This window comes from Etheostoma spectabile, chromosome 10 (assembly GCF_008692095.1).
Source record: "Etheostoma spectabile isolate EspeVRDwgs_2016 chromosome 10, UIUC_Espe_1.0, whole genome shotgun sequence".
NCBI classification, from domain to species: Eukaryota; Metazoa; Chordata; class Actinopteri; order Perciformes; family Percidae; genus Etheostoma; species Etheostoma spectabile.
The window spans coordinates 25,373,440-25,391,595 of NC_045742.1; the positions used below are offsets into that span (position 1 = coordinate 25,373,440).

Sequence of the window (18,156 nt, forward strand, 5' to 3'; positions counted from 1 at the left end):
CCAGTCTGTTGTTAATTAAAATCAGCAACAGATTGCATGTAGAACATTTTGAGATCTACTCATAATTAAAACAACTAGAGACTGTATACCAGCTGATATGTGGGTCTGATTATATTTTATTAAATCGGAACTGCACCAGTGTTTTTGTCACTTCCTGTTCAACCTGAAGGCGGCTGGAATCGGCTGGAAACTGTCCGACTTTACCGCAGCTTTTTGTCACCGCCCCCGGCTGCTGCCGCCTGCTCTCGTCCACTTTACAGGCGAGGCGCAGTTCATCTCGAACGAGCCTATGGTCTCTCGTTAAACCGGAACACTGGTCGAACAGAGAACGCAGCCACTTCAGAAAAGCCAAAGCGTAAAAAACCGTCCCTGTATATTTTGATAAGCGCCCTTGGCGGGGTGGCGTGTACGTATGATTAAAAAGTCTGACAGCAGCAGGAAGGACGAGTGGTATCTCTCCTTCACTGCACGTTTGGGAAGAACAACTTCCAAAGGGTTAAAATATTTACTGTTGATAGATGGATATTATTTAATACTAATTTATTACATAAATTTTGAAGTCCATGTAGGTCTTCTTCTTTGGCTTCCTCTTTTATGGAATCATTATTGCCTCTTCCTCTGAGCAGGCCAATTCCACAGTGGTCTTCAAATCATAGTTTTCAAAATCTTTCCTGTTATCTGTGTTTAATATACAGAGGTAATTAATAATTCATGTAAAATGTAATAGATAGAGAAAATCTAGGAACCCTTGAACACACAGTGGGTTGAAAAATAGAGGAACACAAAAGAATCAATGAATGAAAGTTACTGCGCCTGCCTCAAATACCACATGGATTTGGATTGAGGGTGTTTGATTTGCATCATACAAAAACCTAATATGACAATAACATACCTGACTCTTTTCACTTGTTGATCAGGTTTATACACACGACTATAATTGTGGTATATCCTTCATCTGTGCATTGCCTTTTCTCAGAACTCCTGCCCACGTCTTCTGATCTTCAACTACAGTGGTGTGAAAAGTGTTTTGCCCCCTTCCTCATTTCCTGTTCCTTTGCATGTTTGTCACACTTAAGTGTTTCGGAACATCAAACCTTTAAACAATAGTCAAGGACAACACAATTAAACACAAATGCAATTTGTAAATGAAGGTTTTTATTATAAAGGTGAAAAAAAATCCAAAACCATCATGGCCCTTGTTGAAAAAGTGATTGCCCCCCTGTTAAAACACTATAACTGTGGTTTGTCCACACCTGAGTTCAATTTCTCTAGCCACACCCAGGCCTGATTATGCCACCTGTTCACAATCCAGGCATCTTAAATAGGAGCTGCTTGACAGCGTAAGGTCCACCAGAAGATCCTAAAACTACACATCATGCCGAGACCAAAAGAAATTCAGGAACAATTGAGAAAGAAAGTAATTGAGATCTATCAGTCTGGAAAGGGTTATAAAGCCATTCCAGCTTTGGGAATCCAGCGAACCACAGTGAGAGCCATATACCACAAATGGCGAAGACATGCAGATGGTAACCTTCCCAGGAGTGGCCGGCCGCCCAAATTACCCCAAGAGCGCAGCAACAACTCATCCAAGAGGTCACAAAGACCCCACAACAACGTCCAAGAACAGCAAGCCTCACTTGCCTCAGTTAAGGTCAGCGTTCATGCCTCCACCATCAGGAAAGACGGGCAAAAATGGCCTGCATGGCAAGTTCCAAGGAGAAACCACTGCTGAGCAAAAAGACCATAAGCTCGTCTCAATTTCTGCACAACACATCTTGATGATCCCCAAGACTTTGGGACAACATTCTGTGGACCGATGAGGAAAAATAACTCTTTGGAAGGTGTGTCCAATTATATCTGGCGTAGAAGGAACACTGCATTTCATAAAAAACATTATACTAACATAAATATGGTGGTGGAGTGTGATGGTCTGGGCTGTTTTGCTCTTCAGGACCTGGAAGGCTTGCCGTGATAAAAGGAACTATGAATTCTGCTGTCTACCAAGAGATCCTGAAGGGAATGTCCGACCATCTGTTCGTACTCAAGCTGAAACGAACTTGGGTTCTGCAGCAGGACAATGATCCAAACACACCAGCAAGTCCACCACCGAATGGCTGAAGAAAAACAAAATGAACTTTGGAGTGGCCTAGCCAAAGTCCTGACCTGAATCCTATTGAGATGTTTGTGTAACCTTAAAAAGGCCGTTCATGCTCGGAAACCCTCTAGTAACTGAATTAGTGGACAATTCTGCAAAGATGAGTGGGCCAAAATTCCTCCAAACGCTGTAAAGCCTCATTGCATTATAATCCAAACGCTTGGTTGCAGTTGTTGCTGCTAAGGGTGGCCCAACCAGTTATTAGTTTAGGGGGCAATCACTTTTTCACACAGGGCCATGAGGTTTGGATTTTTTTTCACCTTTAATATAAACCCCTTCATTTACAAATGGCATTTTGTGTTTACTTGTGTTGTCCTTGACTATGTTTTAAAGTGGTTTGATTTCCGAAACCTTAAGTGTGACAAGCATGCAAAGAACAGAAATAAGGGGGGCAAACACTTTTTCACCACTGTATACATCATACCAACACTATTTCAAGAATTGTTATATTTCAGAAGAAGTTTTAAAATCACCGATCATTTCTGCAGTTACCCCCATCTATCAGCCTCTGCTTGTGGTAAAAGGAAGCTAAAGCGTCAGTCCGATTATGGATCCAGGATAGGCTGCAGGAAAAACGGCAGGCGAGGGAGAGGGGGAGACAGAGACGGTGAGGGAAAGCGAGAGGAGTGACATACACGCCACTTTTTGTAATTACCAGTTCCATTTTTGTGCAAAATATCCCACAGGAATTAATTTTGATGCGCGACATCAAACAGCTCATGCTCCCTTTTAATTTGACTTAATTTGCATCTCTCTTTCTTATAGGCTATATGCTGTTACTGGCGTTTTTTGTTATGTTTACAAAGTTCAGTGGCTTTCCTATTAAAAGGAATTTTGGTACTTTCCGGTTATCTCGACCTCATCAAAACAATGAATTATTTAATGACGTCATTTTTAAAATAATCTTTTTATTGTCCAATAGCCAATCATTCTTCACGTCACCCAGAATAGCATCGAACGGATTCTTTTCGCCGATATCGCTTCTCCACATGAACTCGGCCAAGTAAGACTTCAGGAAGTGACGATCTGTGCCTCTGTGCTTCTTATTCCTCCACTTTGCTGATCCCCACATCCTTTCCATGGTCTGAGTGTGTGCGCCTCTCTCGGGATTCACAAAATTGTAACGATGGTTGACCTTGAAGTGCTCAAATCCAACCCGCTCCAGTTCTTGTGTCTAGTAGGCCTTCCAGCTGTCTGAGTAGATGATGGTCCCCTCGGCAATGTTCTCCTTGATTGCAGTCAGCAGAGTAGCGCACTTCGATCCGGCACTTCGATGAGAAAGCATTCCTTGGTTTCGCGGCATATCCCCCCCAAAGATCCATTGTTGAGGTAGCACCCGGCCGGCATTGTTCTTGCGCTTGGTGAAAAGTGACCCATCAATTTCCACGATCATCCCCTCGCCGCCAATTTGTCCTCGATCCTTCGCCAGTAAAGTCTCCACGCAGACTTGTCTCAGATAGTTACTCCAGTCTGTTGTTGTGTCCTTGTTGATCCCAAGCTCCCTACTGCACAGCTTCCCCGATGTCAATTCCCAGGCCCAGATGTAGATGAACCGCGCGACAGTAACGAATGGAAGACGAGATTGAGCGAACCAGTTGCCGTTGCGAATATTGATCTTCTGATAGCAGGCCCTGAGTGTGCACTTCCAGAAGATTTCTTTGCCAAAGTACAGCTTCACGATATGGTCGTTCTTGCATCTTCGTTCTTTTGGTAGTAGAACACGATCTTGAAAGAATTTCACAGCTTCCTCCTCAGTAGTTGGCAGGCTAAAAAGGTTCATCTTTATAGCTGGGAATGAGATAACGGTCGAGATAACGGGCGGGAAAATGAGGTCGAGATAACCGGAAAGTACCGAAATTTCCCCACTGTCACCATTTCAATGCTGAATAAGTTGTACGTTCCGCTAAAAATACGCAATAGGATGCACTCCTCTTAAGTTGCCATTTTGATCTGAATATCAGCGTTCTCTGGTACCCCACGTTGTGTGAGCGGTGTATTGTATTTCACGCATCGCCCCACTTGCGTCCGCTGTTTTGAGCATGAAAGGGATCGTTGCTTGCTCGCGTTCACTTTGTAACGGCCCTAACGTTAACGCTAGCCAACGAAAGTCTAATAACTGAGGTTTTAATACCGTTGGCACTCCGAACCACGTTTTTAAATACAATTGTTAACCAGATTAAATGCCGAGTAAAAACAAACCAATCTTACAACATTTTTTTTTAATATATTGCCATTTTAGTGATAAGCACGGTTAAAATAAGACCCTATAATCACAGTGTAATAAGTAAGAACGTTAGCCTACCATTAGACGGGCTCTTCACTTTTAAAAAATATGATTTAACCTTAACGTTAGCTATCTGACAAATTAGCTATCGCTATAGCTAGCTAGCAATATATATGCCGAGTTTACCTTACCATTTGATTTGATAACAAGTCTTAAGCTTTATGTTCCCAGTTGAGGTATTAGTTAAGCCAAAAAAATAAAACTAACCGATACAGGGAAAGTATGACTGAGGTGCGGCACCTGCTAGCCAACATTAGCTACGTTAAGATGACATAGTGCTTATAATGGGGTTTGACAGCAGCAACAATGCAGTTTCCACCTTAACCCTTTGTAGACTGGCAACTTTTTTCTTTCCTTTGTTGACTGTTGTGCAAATATGTTGCTGGGCAAAATTCAGATTTACTGTCCATCACATCAACAGTGTGTGTAACGTAAAGACATCAGTACGCTTAATGAACAATGCTTCCAAATGACCCACAAACAATGAGGAACTTGGAATCTTTCTTTTACCGTCTGGCTATGCCCGTAATACATCTAACCGGCATATATATATGTGTGTGTGTGTGTGTGTGTATATTGTTGAGTTATAAAAAAGTTATAAATTATGTATGATGCAGCCAGGATGTGAAGAGGTCAAGATGGCCATTTGTTCCTCACCTTCCCCCTCTATTTCTCTGACTGTAAAGAATTGATCTGGTCAAGTCTGGCATTTAACATATGGAAAGGAGCTTCCTGCTACAACACCAGGAGGGGGCCTGCTGTCTCCTGTCCCATGGGACAACACAATGTTGATCAGGCTAGAATTTCACATTTACACGACAGACCCTTTTTGTTCTGTAACCAAAACGACCCCCAAAGGGGCAGAGTTTAGCAGCATGTTTATTCTCATTGGACAGTGAAGATGCACTCGGCATGCTGTCATGACAACGTCGGACCAATGAGAACGGATTTGAATGCACCAGGCGAAAAGGAACCGCCCCCAGGTTAGGTAGATAATTAGACAATTTATTAGACATAAATCTTGAAAAATATGCACTATGTATAACCCTGAGATAACACTTGAACACATTGATGTAGGGCTTAATATTACTAAATCGTAGATACCTTGGGTAAAATTTCATGAGAACAAGCTACGCAAACATAGCTAACATAAAGTGTAAGTCATTAAACATTTTTATAATGAGTCTGTTATTTCAATGTTTCCGATGGCATTTTATGGCAGTTTGTCAGTTTCTTTTATCGGAGGTAACTAGCTAGTATTGACGTTAAGGGATATTGAGTAACGTTAAATTAAGACGTTAACATTAGCTAATGTTACTGGCTTGTGTAACGTTAACGTTATGGTTAGCTAGTCAGATTAGTACATTTAGCTAGAGCGTGGGTATTTTAATTTTAAATGAACGTGAAAAGGGCTGCTAGTGCAATGTTAGCCTGATCTTTTGGCTTTAAAGTTACTTTAAACCGTGACATGGCGTAACTTACTAGCCAGCACATCTTTTTATTTGTCAGATGAACACCACCTTCCACATGCTAGAACGTCGAAATATTTAACACAGTAACTTGTGTTATGTGTATGTAGCTAATGTCTAATGTGTATTAACGTTGAATAAACCACCTGGCCAATATGATTTAATAAACTTAACTATTTTGAAATAAGAGCACACTTTTCTAAAGGAGATAGAAAATATAAATGACTCTGACTGTGCAGCACTGCTAATGTTACAACTTTCCTCAAAAGGGAAAAATCTTGGAAACTTAGCTACATGTTCTGGCGGTTGACTTAGCCATTGACGGACAGTTATTACCGGCCTGGGGTTGATGTTCTGGAGAGCCACCCGTTAAACCGTGGTTAATACAATTATCCCGGTAAGCAAGCACACATACGTCACCGTCGTGGTTGCAAAAGATTGCTTCATCTGCTATTGATTGTGGGTCATTCTGAAGCATAGTTTTTTGAGCACCTTATTATGATGGAAACATCATACGTTTATCTATACATCACAGCAACGTATTAACGATGCCGGTTAGATGTATTACAAGTTCCTCAGTTGTTTGGGGGTCATTTGGAAGCATTGTTTATTAAGCGTCTGGACATCCTATTTTGATGGAAATCTACACATTGCAGAAACATAATAAATATGTCTGTTAGCTGTATTACAAGTTCCTCAGGTGTTTGTAGGTCATTAGGAAGCATTGCTTTTCTACTTCCCCTGAAGCTAGCTGATGTTAGCCGCTAACTAAACCACAGAACCCAACGTCCCTCTACTCCCCCTGAAGCTGGCGGATGTCCGCGTCTCAGCTAAACCACAGAATCCAACGTCCCTCTCTAATCACCCTGAAGCTAGCTGATGTTTGCCGACCCAGGGCACATTGTTGATGCAGAAATAGCTGCTGTAAAAATCTGCCTACTCCGCAAAACTCGTGACTCCTCCGTGCATCTATGGTCAAACTGGGGTAACTCTCCTACGTGCAGCTAAGCGATCCCATTAGATGAATGCGTCCAATTACATTTTCCATTTATCTGCCTCTATTTTCGTAAACGAACAGGACCTTAACCATGTTTTTTCTATTTTCTCTAAATGGACACGATATATAAGCAGTCTATTTCCTAAAATGCATAATGTGCTTGGAGACAATAAAGGAAAGTGCATGACAGTAAGCTGCACCCACACACACCGGTCACTGTCACTCCCCCCCCAAGCGATCCTGTACTTCAGTGGAGCCTGAAACTGATTGTCCTCATGTGGTGGTAGTCAGACACTACAGGCCTGTCCCTCACAGGCTCAAATGCGTAATCCGTGCCATTAAAATGACTTTTTTTTGTGTGTATATTATGTACTGCAGCCGATGCCTATATACCTTTGCAGACGCGCTCTGGGGGACCGGCTCAGACTTTTAAATTGTTCTTTGAGCATCTGCACCTCCTCTTCACGCTTGAGTCTCAAGCTCTGCTCCTCCTGCAGTTTCATCTCCGTATCGCGGGAATTGGATCTGTCGACGGCTGAATTGTGCTCTGCCATCCACCTCATTTGTCTTTCCTGGTTAGAAATGTACTGTGCTTTATGCAGTTGCTCAGAAAGAGTCAGTGCACAATTGAGGTTTTGTGTTGTCAACACAGGATCTGTTGAAACCTCGGACCGATGCTCCTGGTGGACATTTTCCACCTCTTGTTTTCTTGGAGTATCCAACTCTGGCTGGGAGGGAAGCGCTTCGTGGACATTATACCTTGCGGTAAAAGAATCATTACCTACTGTAAAATTAACCAAATATACATATATTTTATAGGTATAGCAAAAAGACTCATTACATTTGTATTGCTCCATCGATCTCTCTGTCGCTTCAAGGGCCGCCATTATAGAAAGATTTTTTACGTTAGCTCCGCTCCTTCCGCTACGTAGCAAAGATGGCGACTGTTGAATGTGAAAAGTGTCCATCAACTTTCTGACCATTTTGAATGCACCATCCGGGTACTCTAAGTGCACCGCATTTGGCAGCACTACGACAATGTGAACGCACAATTACTCAATACAGTAGTTAGTATAAGAACAGAAGTGCGCAATTTGAGACACACTGTGGAATCTCCTCCATGAAGAAGGCTTCTTTTGTTTTTTAGAAGAATCTTTCTGTTGTTGGAACTCCAGCGGCTGATTAGCCTCCTCCAGACTTAGATCCAGCTCGAGGTAGGATTTGAGCTTCTCTTCTTGCTGCGTCATTGAGTCACTGAGCTGACGGGCAGTCTCCTCTTTTTCTCGGCAGGTTCTTAATTCTTGAGGGCTGCCCTTTGTTCTACCTTCACGTAGCATTCAGTCGCCTCCTCTCTCTGCCTCCTTAAGTCCACTAGTTGATGGGCAGTCACCTCTTTTCAGGCTTCTCTCTAAGATCCTTTATGTCCTCCATCTTCTGCTTGAGGGCTGTGTTTTCTTGACTTTGAACCAGCTCCAGGTAGAATTTAGTTGTCTCCTCTTTCTGCCTCCTTTAGTCCTCTAGTTACCAGGCAGTCACCTCTTTGTAGGCATGTCTCTTTATGGCTGTTTTTCCGTCTTTCAGACTGTGAACCAGCTCCAGTTCCGTGGCAGTTGTCACACAAACCATGCGCTTTGATTCCTACACCTCCGTCTTAAGGGCTGCGTTTTCTTCCTGCAGACTTTGAACCAGCCCTAGATCCTTGGAGACTGTCTCAATAAATGGAACCCTTTCTTCCTGCTGTTTCTTGAGCACCTCTGTCTGAAGCTGGCCTTTATAGTCCTTTATGTTGGCTGACGCGCTCTGGGGGCCGGCTCAGACTTTTAAATTGTTCTCTTAGCATCTGCACCTCCTCTTCACGCTTGAGTCTCAAGCTCTGCTCCTCCTGCAGTTTCATCTCCGTATCGTGGGGATTGGATCTGCCGACGGCTGAATTGTGCTCTGCCATCCACCACATTTGTCTTTCCTGGTTAGAAAGGTACTGAGCTTTATGCAGTTGCTCAGAAAGAGTCAGTGCACAATGGTGGTTTTGTGTTGTCAACACGGGACCTGTTGAAACCTCGGACCGATGCTCCTGGTGGACATTTTCCACCGATTGTTTTCTTGGCGTATCCACCTCTGGCTGGGAGGGAAGCTCTTTGTGGACATTTTCCACCTCTTGTTTTCTTAGAGTCTGCAACTCTGGCTGGGTGGGAAGCTCTTTGTGGAAATTTTTTACCTCTTGTCGTCTTGGAATCTCCAAGGGGGTGTTATGGGGTGGGTAGGTGGACTCTGGGGTGGGGGTGTTATGGGATGGGTTACATCAGTCCCAGCCGAGGAAGATGCTGATGAGGTTGGTGGAGGTGGTGGGGAAGTCCCACGCATGGACGGCATGACCCGTGATCAGTCAATGGCCATCGGGCCCAGAGGGTAAAGGCCACACTTCCTAATCCCAGCCACCACAAGCCCCCGATCCTTCACCCGCTGGTATGAGTCTCTAAGGACCCTTGAAAACTTCTTCTTGGAAACCAGGAAGGAGTGGTTCACTGCCGAGAGAGATCTCCTGTAACACCAGAGAAATCTGCCTTCAAGGGAAGAACTAACATCCAGTGGCTGAAGGATGTGAGACGAATGTGATGGCAGGCAATGGAGATTGACCCCCTCCCTCTGTGCCGCCCGTAGAAGCTCTAGATCCAGGTGGGACACGTGTCCATCCATCACCAGCAGCAGCAGGCGCTCCTGTGTGGCAAACTTGAGGAAATGCCCTACAAACTTCAATTTCAATTCAATTTTATTTATAGTATCAATTCATAACAATAGTTATCTCGAGACACTTTACAGATAGAGTAGGTCTAGACCACACTCCAGAATTTATAAGGACCCAACAGTTCTAGTAGTTTCCTCCAGAACAAGCAACAGTGCGCCCACCTTTTCTTTGGGGATCCTGTTGCTCCTGTAAAGGAAATACAATTCTCTCTCTCTTTCTCTCTCACTCACTCACTCACTCACACACACACACTCACAACCTACCTTGTTTGGTAGTTGAAACTTCTTTTAACATTGTTCCTCTTTTTTCCGCCTCTTCTCTCCTCTCTTTTTCTGTCTCTGTCTCTTCATTCCTTACTTTTCTGACTCCCGTTTCCTTTAGCATTTCAGCCAAGAACTAGAACAAGAGTAATCTAGCTTTGTTTAAAACATTGACATCCAAATAACATTCAATCTTTGTCTATATATGCATTAGCTAGCTATACTGGAGGTTAATCTAGCCATAAAGTCATAACCACATTTACCACTACTGGCTTTTAACACAATATCCCCTCTCTCTTACACACATGCAGTGAGTTGATAGCTAATATATGAATAAGTTGCTATGTTGCTGGGCTTATATACATACTGCCTAGACAGAGTCGTGTTAAAGCTAGCAAAAAAAAAAGACATTCATGCTGAATCATTTCATTATTACAGTAAAAATATAAACATTTAAGAGTGAAAGATTATCGCCCGAGCGTTCTTACTACTTTCTAGAGATGAGCCGGATACACGGCTGAAACGAGTATCCGGTACGGAGAAAGCACTTTTGCCGAATACAAGTATTATACAAGTAATATGAGTCAATATCTGTGCTCGGATTGAATAAAAATCCTCATTGGGTGGCTGACTGTGTCTGCGTGTGTTATAGGCTAGTCACAGTGCCCCTCCCCTACACACAAACAGATTTCTTGTGTTGCTGTGTCCCGCTCAGCTCACTCACGCACAGAACACTGAGAACAGCTCTCTCTCTCTCTCTCGCTCCCTCTCCCTCAGTCACTCAGGTCCGTTTAGGGTTTCTTCATTTTCAGGTTTGTTTTTTTATTTTGGTTTGTAGTACTTAGTAACCAATGGATTTCTGGTAAACGTGGGGTTTGTAGTGCAATGTGAACTTTACAATTCCAAATGACCACAATTGCAGGCCACAAAAGCAAATATGCTGAATATCTGTAACCTAAACACGTAATAGCCTACACATAGAAACATCATACAGTGGATACACATTTCCAATGGATTCACACTTCCAGAGCTGTCTGTAAAAGTGTCTGTAAAAGGGAACACGAGAAAAAGAGAAGAAAGCAAAACCTTAAAATGGCCCTTGTCTATTGTGTACTAGGGATGAACAAGATAAATAATCAATAAATACTCAACAATGATAACAGTTGATATTAAATATATATATATATATATATATATATATATATATATATATATATTTTTTTTTTTTTTAATAGGATCAAACTCCTTCTCAAAGATATGCACAAGTGTATGACTGCGTGCCTATCCTGCAAAAGTTTTTCTCTGAGGCTGACCTTAGGCCAGCCTTTAGGCACTCGAGGGACACCATCAACGTGCTGGTCCGGATGTTGCCACGGCAAAAGCCACACGGATGGAGCCATGACATAGAGATAGCCGTTTGTCTGTACTGGCTCGCATGTGGCACCTCGTACAGAGTCACAGCCGACATCTTTGGCATTCCGAGAGCCACTGTTGAACGAATTGTTCACAGTGTAGTGGAAGAAATGATGGCCATCCTGCACAACATAATTCATCTCCCCAAGCCAGATGAGATGGAGGAGGTGGGTGTTGGCTTTGCTCACATGGCTGGTCATGAGGCCTTCCGCTATGTGGCTGGTGCAATAGATGGATGGCACATCCAAATTCTCCCACCTGCGGAGCCACAAAAGAGGTGCTACATTAATCGCAAGCTCTTTACTTCAGTTATCCTTTAATTCAATTCAATTCAATTTTATTTATAGTATCAATTCATAACAAGAGTTATCTCAAGACACTTTACAGATAGAGTAGGTCTAGACCACACTCCAGAATTTACAAGGACCCAACAGTTCTAGTAGTTCCCTCCAGAGCAAGCAACAGTGCGACAGTGGAGAGGAAAAACTTCCTTTTAGGCAGAAACCTCGGACAGACCCAGGCTCTTGGTAGGCGGCGTCTGACGGGCCGGTTGGGGTTAGTGGAAATAACAAAAATAGAAAAAATAGTTTGTTGCAGTTCTTTGTAGTAGTTCATGGTATAGCAGGGCACTGTGCGGCATTACAAGGCCCAGCAGGACGGAGCTGGGCACCGCAGAGTGTAGCAGATGAACATGGCATCGCAGAACGTGTAGCGGGACCATGGGACAGCTGCTACCAGGATTTTGGAGCATCCCTGATCCGAGGGAACATGCTTTAGGGGGTGTGTGACAGCAGAGGGAAATTCCTGGACACAAACGTCGGCAACACAGGGTCAGTCCATGATGCCCTTGTCCTCCGGAGGTCACTGATGTAAAAAGAGTCTCTGTATCCACCACCTGGCTTCTTTCTCCTTGGAGATGAGGGGTACCCATGCCTGCAACATCCAGTCACTGTCATGACGCCATACCGGCAGCCTGTAGCAGGTGAGAATAAACAACTAAATATTACAAATGTTTATTTGCTATCGAAACACTACATACATTTAATGTAACCTCTTTTTTATTCATAAGGCCAAGTTCAACCACGCTTTAACAAGCACCATGCAAAGGCCAGGGGCATCATTGAGTGCTGCTTTGGCATGCTTAAAACCCGCTGGCCAGCATTTTTCCTGAGGGCATTGGAGATCCGGCCTCTTTTTGCCCCAAAAGTCATCTTGGCATGCTGCATCCTCCACAACCTTTGTCTGTTGACAGGCGATATAAGCAATATTCTGGAAGAGGACGAGGAAGAGGAGGATGAAGAACATCAGGAACATCAGGGTAATGTTCCTGATCAAGGTGATCAGGAACTCTCCGCCATTCATCTTCGTGCAAGACTTGCTGCACAGGTGTTTGCCCCAGGAGAGCTGCCTGCATTTCCAAAGAGAGCATAATACTTTATTATATCCTGTAAAATTAAAGTTTCGTTGTTGCAATCAGTTACATTCTTAATTTTATAAGTTAAATTGTTTTGTAACAAGGGCAAATTACTGAGTTTCAATACAGACTTCATAGATTGGCAATGGAAATAAACCCTTAACAGTAACTACTTTTCTTTGAAAGAAGCATCTCATTATGAACTGTAAAGTGTCCCCTTCCGTTAAATGACATGACACACTATGTACTGCTGTTAATGTCTCTACCGTAAAGACAGAATCTCAGTTTGTCAGTATTATGACTTTATTATTTAATGTAAATAAAGCAAATTTCTAAACTACCAAAGACAGGTATGAACTAAAATAATACATTTCAGTTGAACATTTTATAATTTATGAACTAGTTTCTCAAAGAGAGACAGGTATCGCTCAGCCCTGTCAGATGCTGCTCTCTCCCTCGCCTCTTCCCTCGCCACTGCCTGCTGCTCTCTCGCCTCTTCCCTCTCTGCCTACTCCTTCATGAACTCCAGGAGTGCCTCACTGACCCTGACCCTCTTCTTTGGTGGCGGGTTGGCCTGCTCATTGTGAGATGAGGACGGGGAGGTGACAACCCCACCTGTAGTGGCTGTCAGATTTGCAGCATCTACCAGAGGCGGACTTATTGAGTGCTGCCCCTAGAGTGCTGCATTCATCTGACTGTAACACTGCCAGGTCGCTGCAGTCACCCCACCTGCCTCCACCCCTTTTCCTGTGGGAGGATCCCTAAGTTCCTAAACATAAACATTAATGAATTAACATTATTTAATTTGCATTATTAGTTTATAAAGAGTTATACAAACATACAAATAGTTGCATAGCGGTATGAACTTCTTAATCCTATGTTAAATTACAAGCATGCCCTACAACTTCACCACTGAAACAATGGTAGGTTACCTTATATTTCTCTTTTAAATTATTCCATTTCTTCATGGCCTGTTTGAGTGTTATAGTCATGCCAGACTTGCTTATGAAGACACTGGACAAAGGCAGAAAACAAAACCTCACCCACATTAGTAATACTACTAGCACTTACAACAAATAATAACATTTGAGCGTGGTGTAATTTACTGAGTATCCAAAAAAAATAACTTACATTTATACCTGTCACTTAACTAATACCTGCACGACTCACATGCATTGTCATAACACAACTACATCAAAACTTCCTGGTGCTTTTGTGGTTATTGTATGCTTTAGTACTGATCTTATCTGATGTAGGCCCTTAAAAAAGTCCTGCAGAACTCCTGCAGGAATATTCATAATTATGCAGGATGTGATTGATTTTTACAATCTTGCATGAATTTTTGGAAGAGAGGAGACGTTGAGTGCCATAAATGGCATCTTTAATGATATAATAATAATAATAATAATAATGATAATTATTATTATTATTATGCAGACTCACTCCCATCCACTTTTACAAAAATTCCTCCTGCCAATAAACAGGCGGTCATTGGCACTGTGCCATTCAATCAATGCCCTGGGTTCCTCAGTTGTCCCTTGATAAAAACAAAAACAATTCCAACCATACACGGAACAAAACGCAGAATGTAATGACAGAATAACAGCGGTAAAAATTGTTTTAAATATCTTACAGTTGTGGACCTGGCTTTCCTCTGCCATTGTTGCTGCTGCAGTGGTCTGTCTAAATGTGGAGCAAGAGGGGTCTGTGAGCTGACTGATGGACCGGCTCGCGAGAGTCATTCCCGGCTGGCGAGCTTGCTACACCTGCCGGGGATTTTGGAGCTTTCCAACTCCGAAGGCTTTTTTAATTCACCATCAGTTTTCAATTAAACAGCCTATATTCAAAATCTACACAGTTGGTTTCTCACCTTAAAACGTCTTAAAAATGAAATTATTGAGTTAATAATAGACGTAAATTGTGAAAAACTTACCACTTCTGTTGTTTCTGTGTACCAGAAACCATCCCCCAACCAACCCGAATTGACTGCTGGGATACTGGCCTTTCCAAGTTCATACAAGTTACCATCCGATGTATCCTTGGTAAAATGGGCGTGTCGAGATCACATCCGGGAATTTTAACTGTTCTTAGTGAAATGATAACTTGTGTATTGGGTCAGTACTTAAGTCACTGAACATGAGCTCCAACCTTCTGGCGCCCAGTGCCCCCTCTTCTGTCCGGTGCAGCGCGCAAATGGTTGGCCATCAGGCTACCAATGGAAGCTTCTGTGGCGTCGGGCGGTGACTTCTGGATGGCACCTGAAAAATTGAACAACAATTTAAAATCTGTACCAGTGGTATACAACTTCTAAAATCTCTAAAAACAATCACAAATCGGGACATTCAACACAGCTCACAATTGTTTGGAACTAGGCCTAATGCAAAGTCATAGTTGCAAACATCTTACCTGGCTACTTGTATTTTGGGAAAACCAAAAGCTATCAACTATGTTAGTAAAAAGCAAATCTCCATAGTTATGGGAAACGCCCCCCGGGGCTGAAGTGCATGTTTTACCGCCCCTGCTCAAGTGTGTATCAAGTGTATGTATATGTATATATGTTTATGTATATATATATATATATATATATATATATATAATAAGTGTTGTTTTATCATCAGCAAAGGGCAAAACCCGAAATATTATGTGCATGTAAACTTGGTCAGTGATAGAAAGCTGGTTTTAAGATACTTTAGCATCAGGTATCAAAGCGTCAGTTGCACCAGGTTATTGGTTATAGTCACTTACAATAAGAAAAAACTGCATTTTTGTAACATTAACAGTCCCAGAATCTGTCAAAAAATAAGTTCAGCTAGGGGCTATGGCTGAGAGTGATAACACAATCCTAAATACAACAGTATTGCATGCACTAATAGTAAAAATAATTATGAATTCGAAAAATTCCGATAGTCTTGAATGCAGCAGGGATGATGCTGCCTTGGATCCATATTACCTTGTTAGCAGGTTGCAAGCTAGCTGAACACAAGCGGTACAGTGCGGATACAAGAGGATGTCACACGCTCTTTAATACGAACTGAGGACTTCGCGGTTGTCATCGTCTTGACACAAGCAGGACTAATAACTCCCAAACTTTAGCGAGATGACGACGCGGTCGGAGCGTGAAAAAGCCCAGAAATTGAATGAGCAGCATCAGGCCATTCTGTCTAAACTGCTGAGGGAAGAACACAACAAGTTCTGTGCTGACTGTGAGGCAAAAGGTAAGCCTGACAATGTTTCCTTTAAACGTATTGTCAGAAATGGAGTATAGACATGGACGACTTGGAAACTTGGCAGCAAACGGCTTGCTAAAGCTAGCAACATATTTTAACGCTAACGTTACTCAAATGTGAGTCACCGTGGACATTACGTCCCTTCTAACGTTAACGTCAGTTGCTAATGCCAACGTAATGTACTACTGGGAATTAATTCAGATATATGTATGTTGTACAATATAAACAGATGTATTGCCTGTCCAGCTAGAATTAAGTCAAAACAAATACTAGTGAGCGATATACATATGTGCAAGTAACCACAAAAAAATACATTTTCCGCTTAATATTTTCAAAATAAAAGCTCCAAAGAGCTCTTGCATTATTTGGTTATAAAGTAAACGAGAGGATGACATTTTAGGCAATAAATACCCCCAATAAATTAGCTACAGTGGGAGGTTACTTATAAAAAGAAGTACATATTGTTGTAAGGTTTTCTGGAAAGTCAGATGAAAAGTTACAAGTTCTACTTGTTTTATTGTTTACGTTTTTTTAACTGTTATGTTAATTGTACTCTGAATCCTTGACAAAGAATGGGATAAAAAGGAAGGCCTGACAAAGGCCGATGATGCCCAGTTCTACTTTTAATGCAAGATTATGATATGAAAAATCCATTTAAATAAAAGCCTTTTTAAAAAAAGAAGAAGAAAGTTTTGAGTCCTTTCCAAAGAGCACCTACGTGATTTGAGTTTAACTTCCAAGCACTCCAGACTTTTCTTAAGGTTAAGCATAGGATAAGCAATGTTGGAATTTGAATTGACCACTGAACATGGGAGGCTGATTGGCTTCTTTGTTTAGGAGGTTTTAATATTTTGGTATTTTTCATGTTTACATTTTTGTCATTTGTAATAAATTTGTCCCCTTTTAAAATTCTTGTTTTGAAATCCGATGGCTTGTATTTCCGGTTTTGTACCGTTTCTTAACGGCTAGCTTGACGCAGGTTTAGCTCCCGATAGTATCGATGTCATGTCCTTGACTGGTTAATTTATGAGCGGAAAACGTGCGGCTCCAGTGTAAGCAGTACACCAGTGACAGTGTCGTTTCCCCGCTGAATGTCTCGCGCAGAAAAACACGTCAGCAGCGGATACAGTTGGTTTGCAGCTGCAGACAACATCTCACTCGCGATGCCCTTATACAGAGCAACCACCACCCAAAACTCCAAAAAAAAATGAAGTGTTCTTATAAATATTTAGGACCCAGTATTAAATTCGGCATACATCCAAACCGTCAAACAGCAGTACATTTCAATAACATGTTACCTAAAATCGACATGCCTTTTACATGAGGATTCCCAGTAGTAACAATGCATTAAAAACCATAACGATGTTTTGCACGATTGATTTAGAAAAAATGACACAGAATCGTGACTTTTTTTTAATAAAAGCCTTGATGTAGTTGTATGGAAGCTTGGAATTCCCAGACTTTTAAATTAGTGTTTGAACGGCTCTCATCCGGACCACTATGACTGAGATGAAAGGTTTTTGCGTCATCACCTTGCCATTTGACAAGTGTAATCTGTAGTACCAGACCTCCCTCAGCCAGTGAATCAGTTTTGGTCACGATTTTCCACTTCCTGCTGCAGAGGCTGCTTCTTTGATCAGTTCAGGTTAAATATCAGTTGTACTCCTTTCCTTTTCCTTCCTATCTAAATAACGTTTCATGGACCTAGCTGGGTGTTGTAGCTGCTAGCAGGCACATAGTGGGAGGTAAATGCACCTACACTAAACATGAATGACCCACAGTTTGGTAGAATAGAGTTGGAGAACCCTTTCAGACCAGAAGTCTTTTCTTTTTAATATAATCTTTAAATATAGTAAGTAGTATTACATTTTCATAAATAATATACAACCTAGTTATAAAATTAAGATCTTTAGCTCTACAGTCCACTTAGCCTTTTACAGATCTTTCAACTAGCGATAGAGAGATATGGAAAAAAATTGAAAATAAAGATATTTTTGACCAAATACTAGATCTGCAACTATTAATTGATTAATCAATTAGTTGTTATCTTTTAAATGAATCAGCAACTGTTTTGATAATTGAGTAGTCGGTTTGAGTAAAAAATTCTTTGATTCTAGCTTGTTAAATGTGAATATTTTCTAGTGTTTTCTCTTCTCTGTGACAGTAATAATAATAATAATAATACATTTTATTT

The 18,156-nt window shown here is 41.8% G+C and overlaps 1 protein-coding gene across 4 annotated transcripts in view; it reads left to right on the forward strand.

The window, feature by feature from the left end:
* The first annotated feature begins 15,631 nt into the window (after positions 1–15,631).
* LOC116696462 (stromal membrane-associated protein 1) overlaps positions 15,632–18,156 on the forward strand; it is a 226,517-nt gene continuing 223,992 nt past the window's right edge. For 2 of the 4 annotated variants that reach the window (XM_032527489.1, XM_032527492.1), the window contains exon 1: positions 15,633–15,950. In XM_032527489.1, the coding sequence (XP_032383380.1) occupies positions 15,833–15,950 (118 nt within the window). In that variant the 5' untranslated portion in view covers positions 15,633–15,832. Of the gene's footprint in view, positions 15,951–18,156 lie in introns of all 4 variants that reach the window. The other 2 variants (XM_032527493.1, XM_032527491.1) reach the window with 2 other exon arrangements.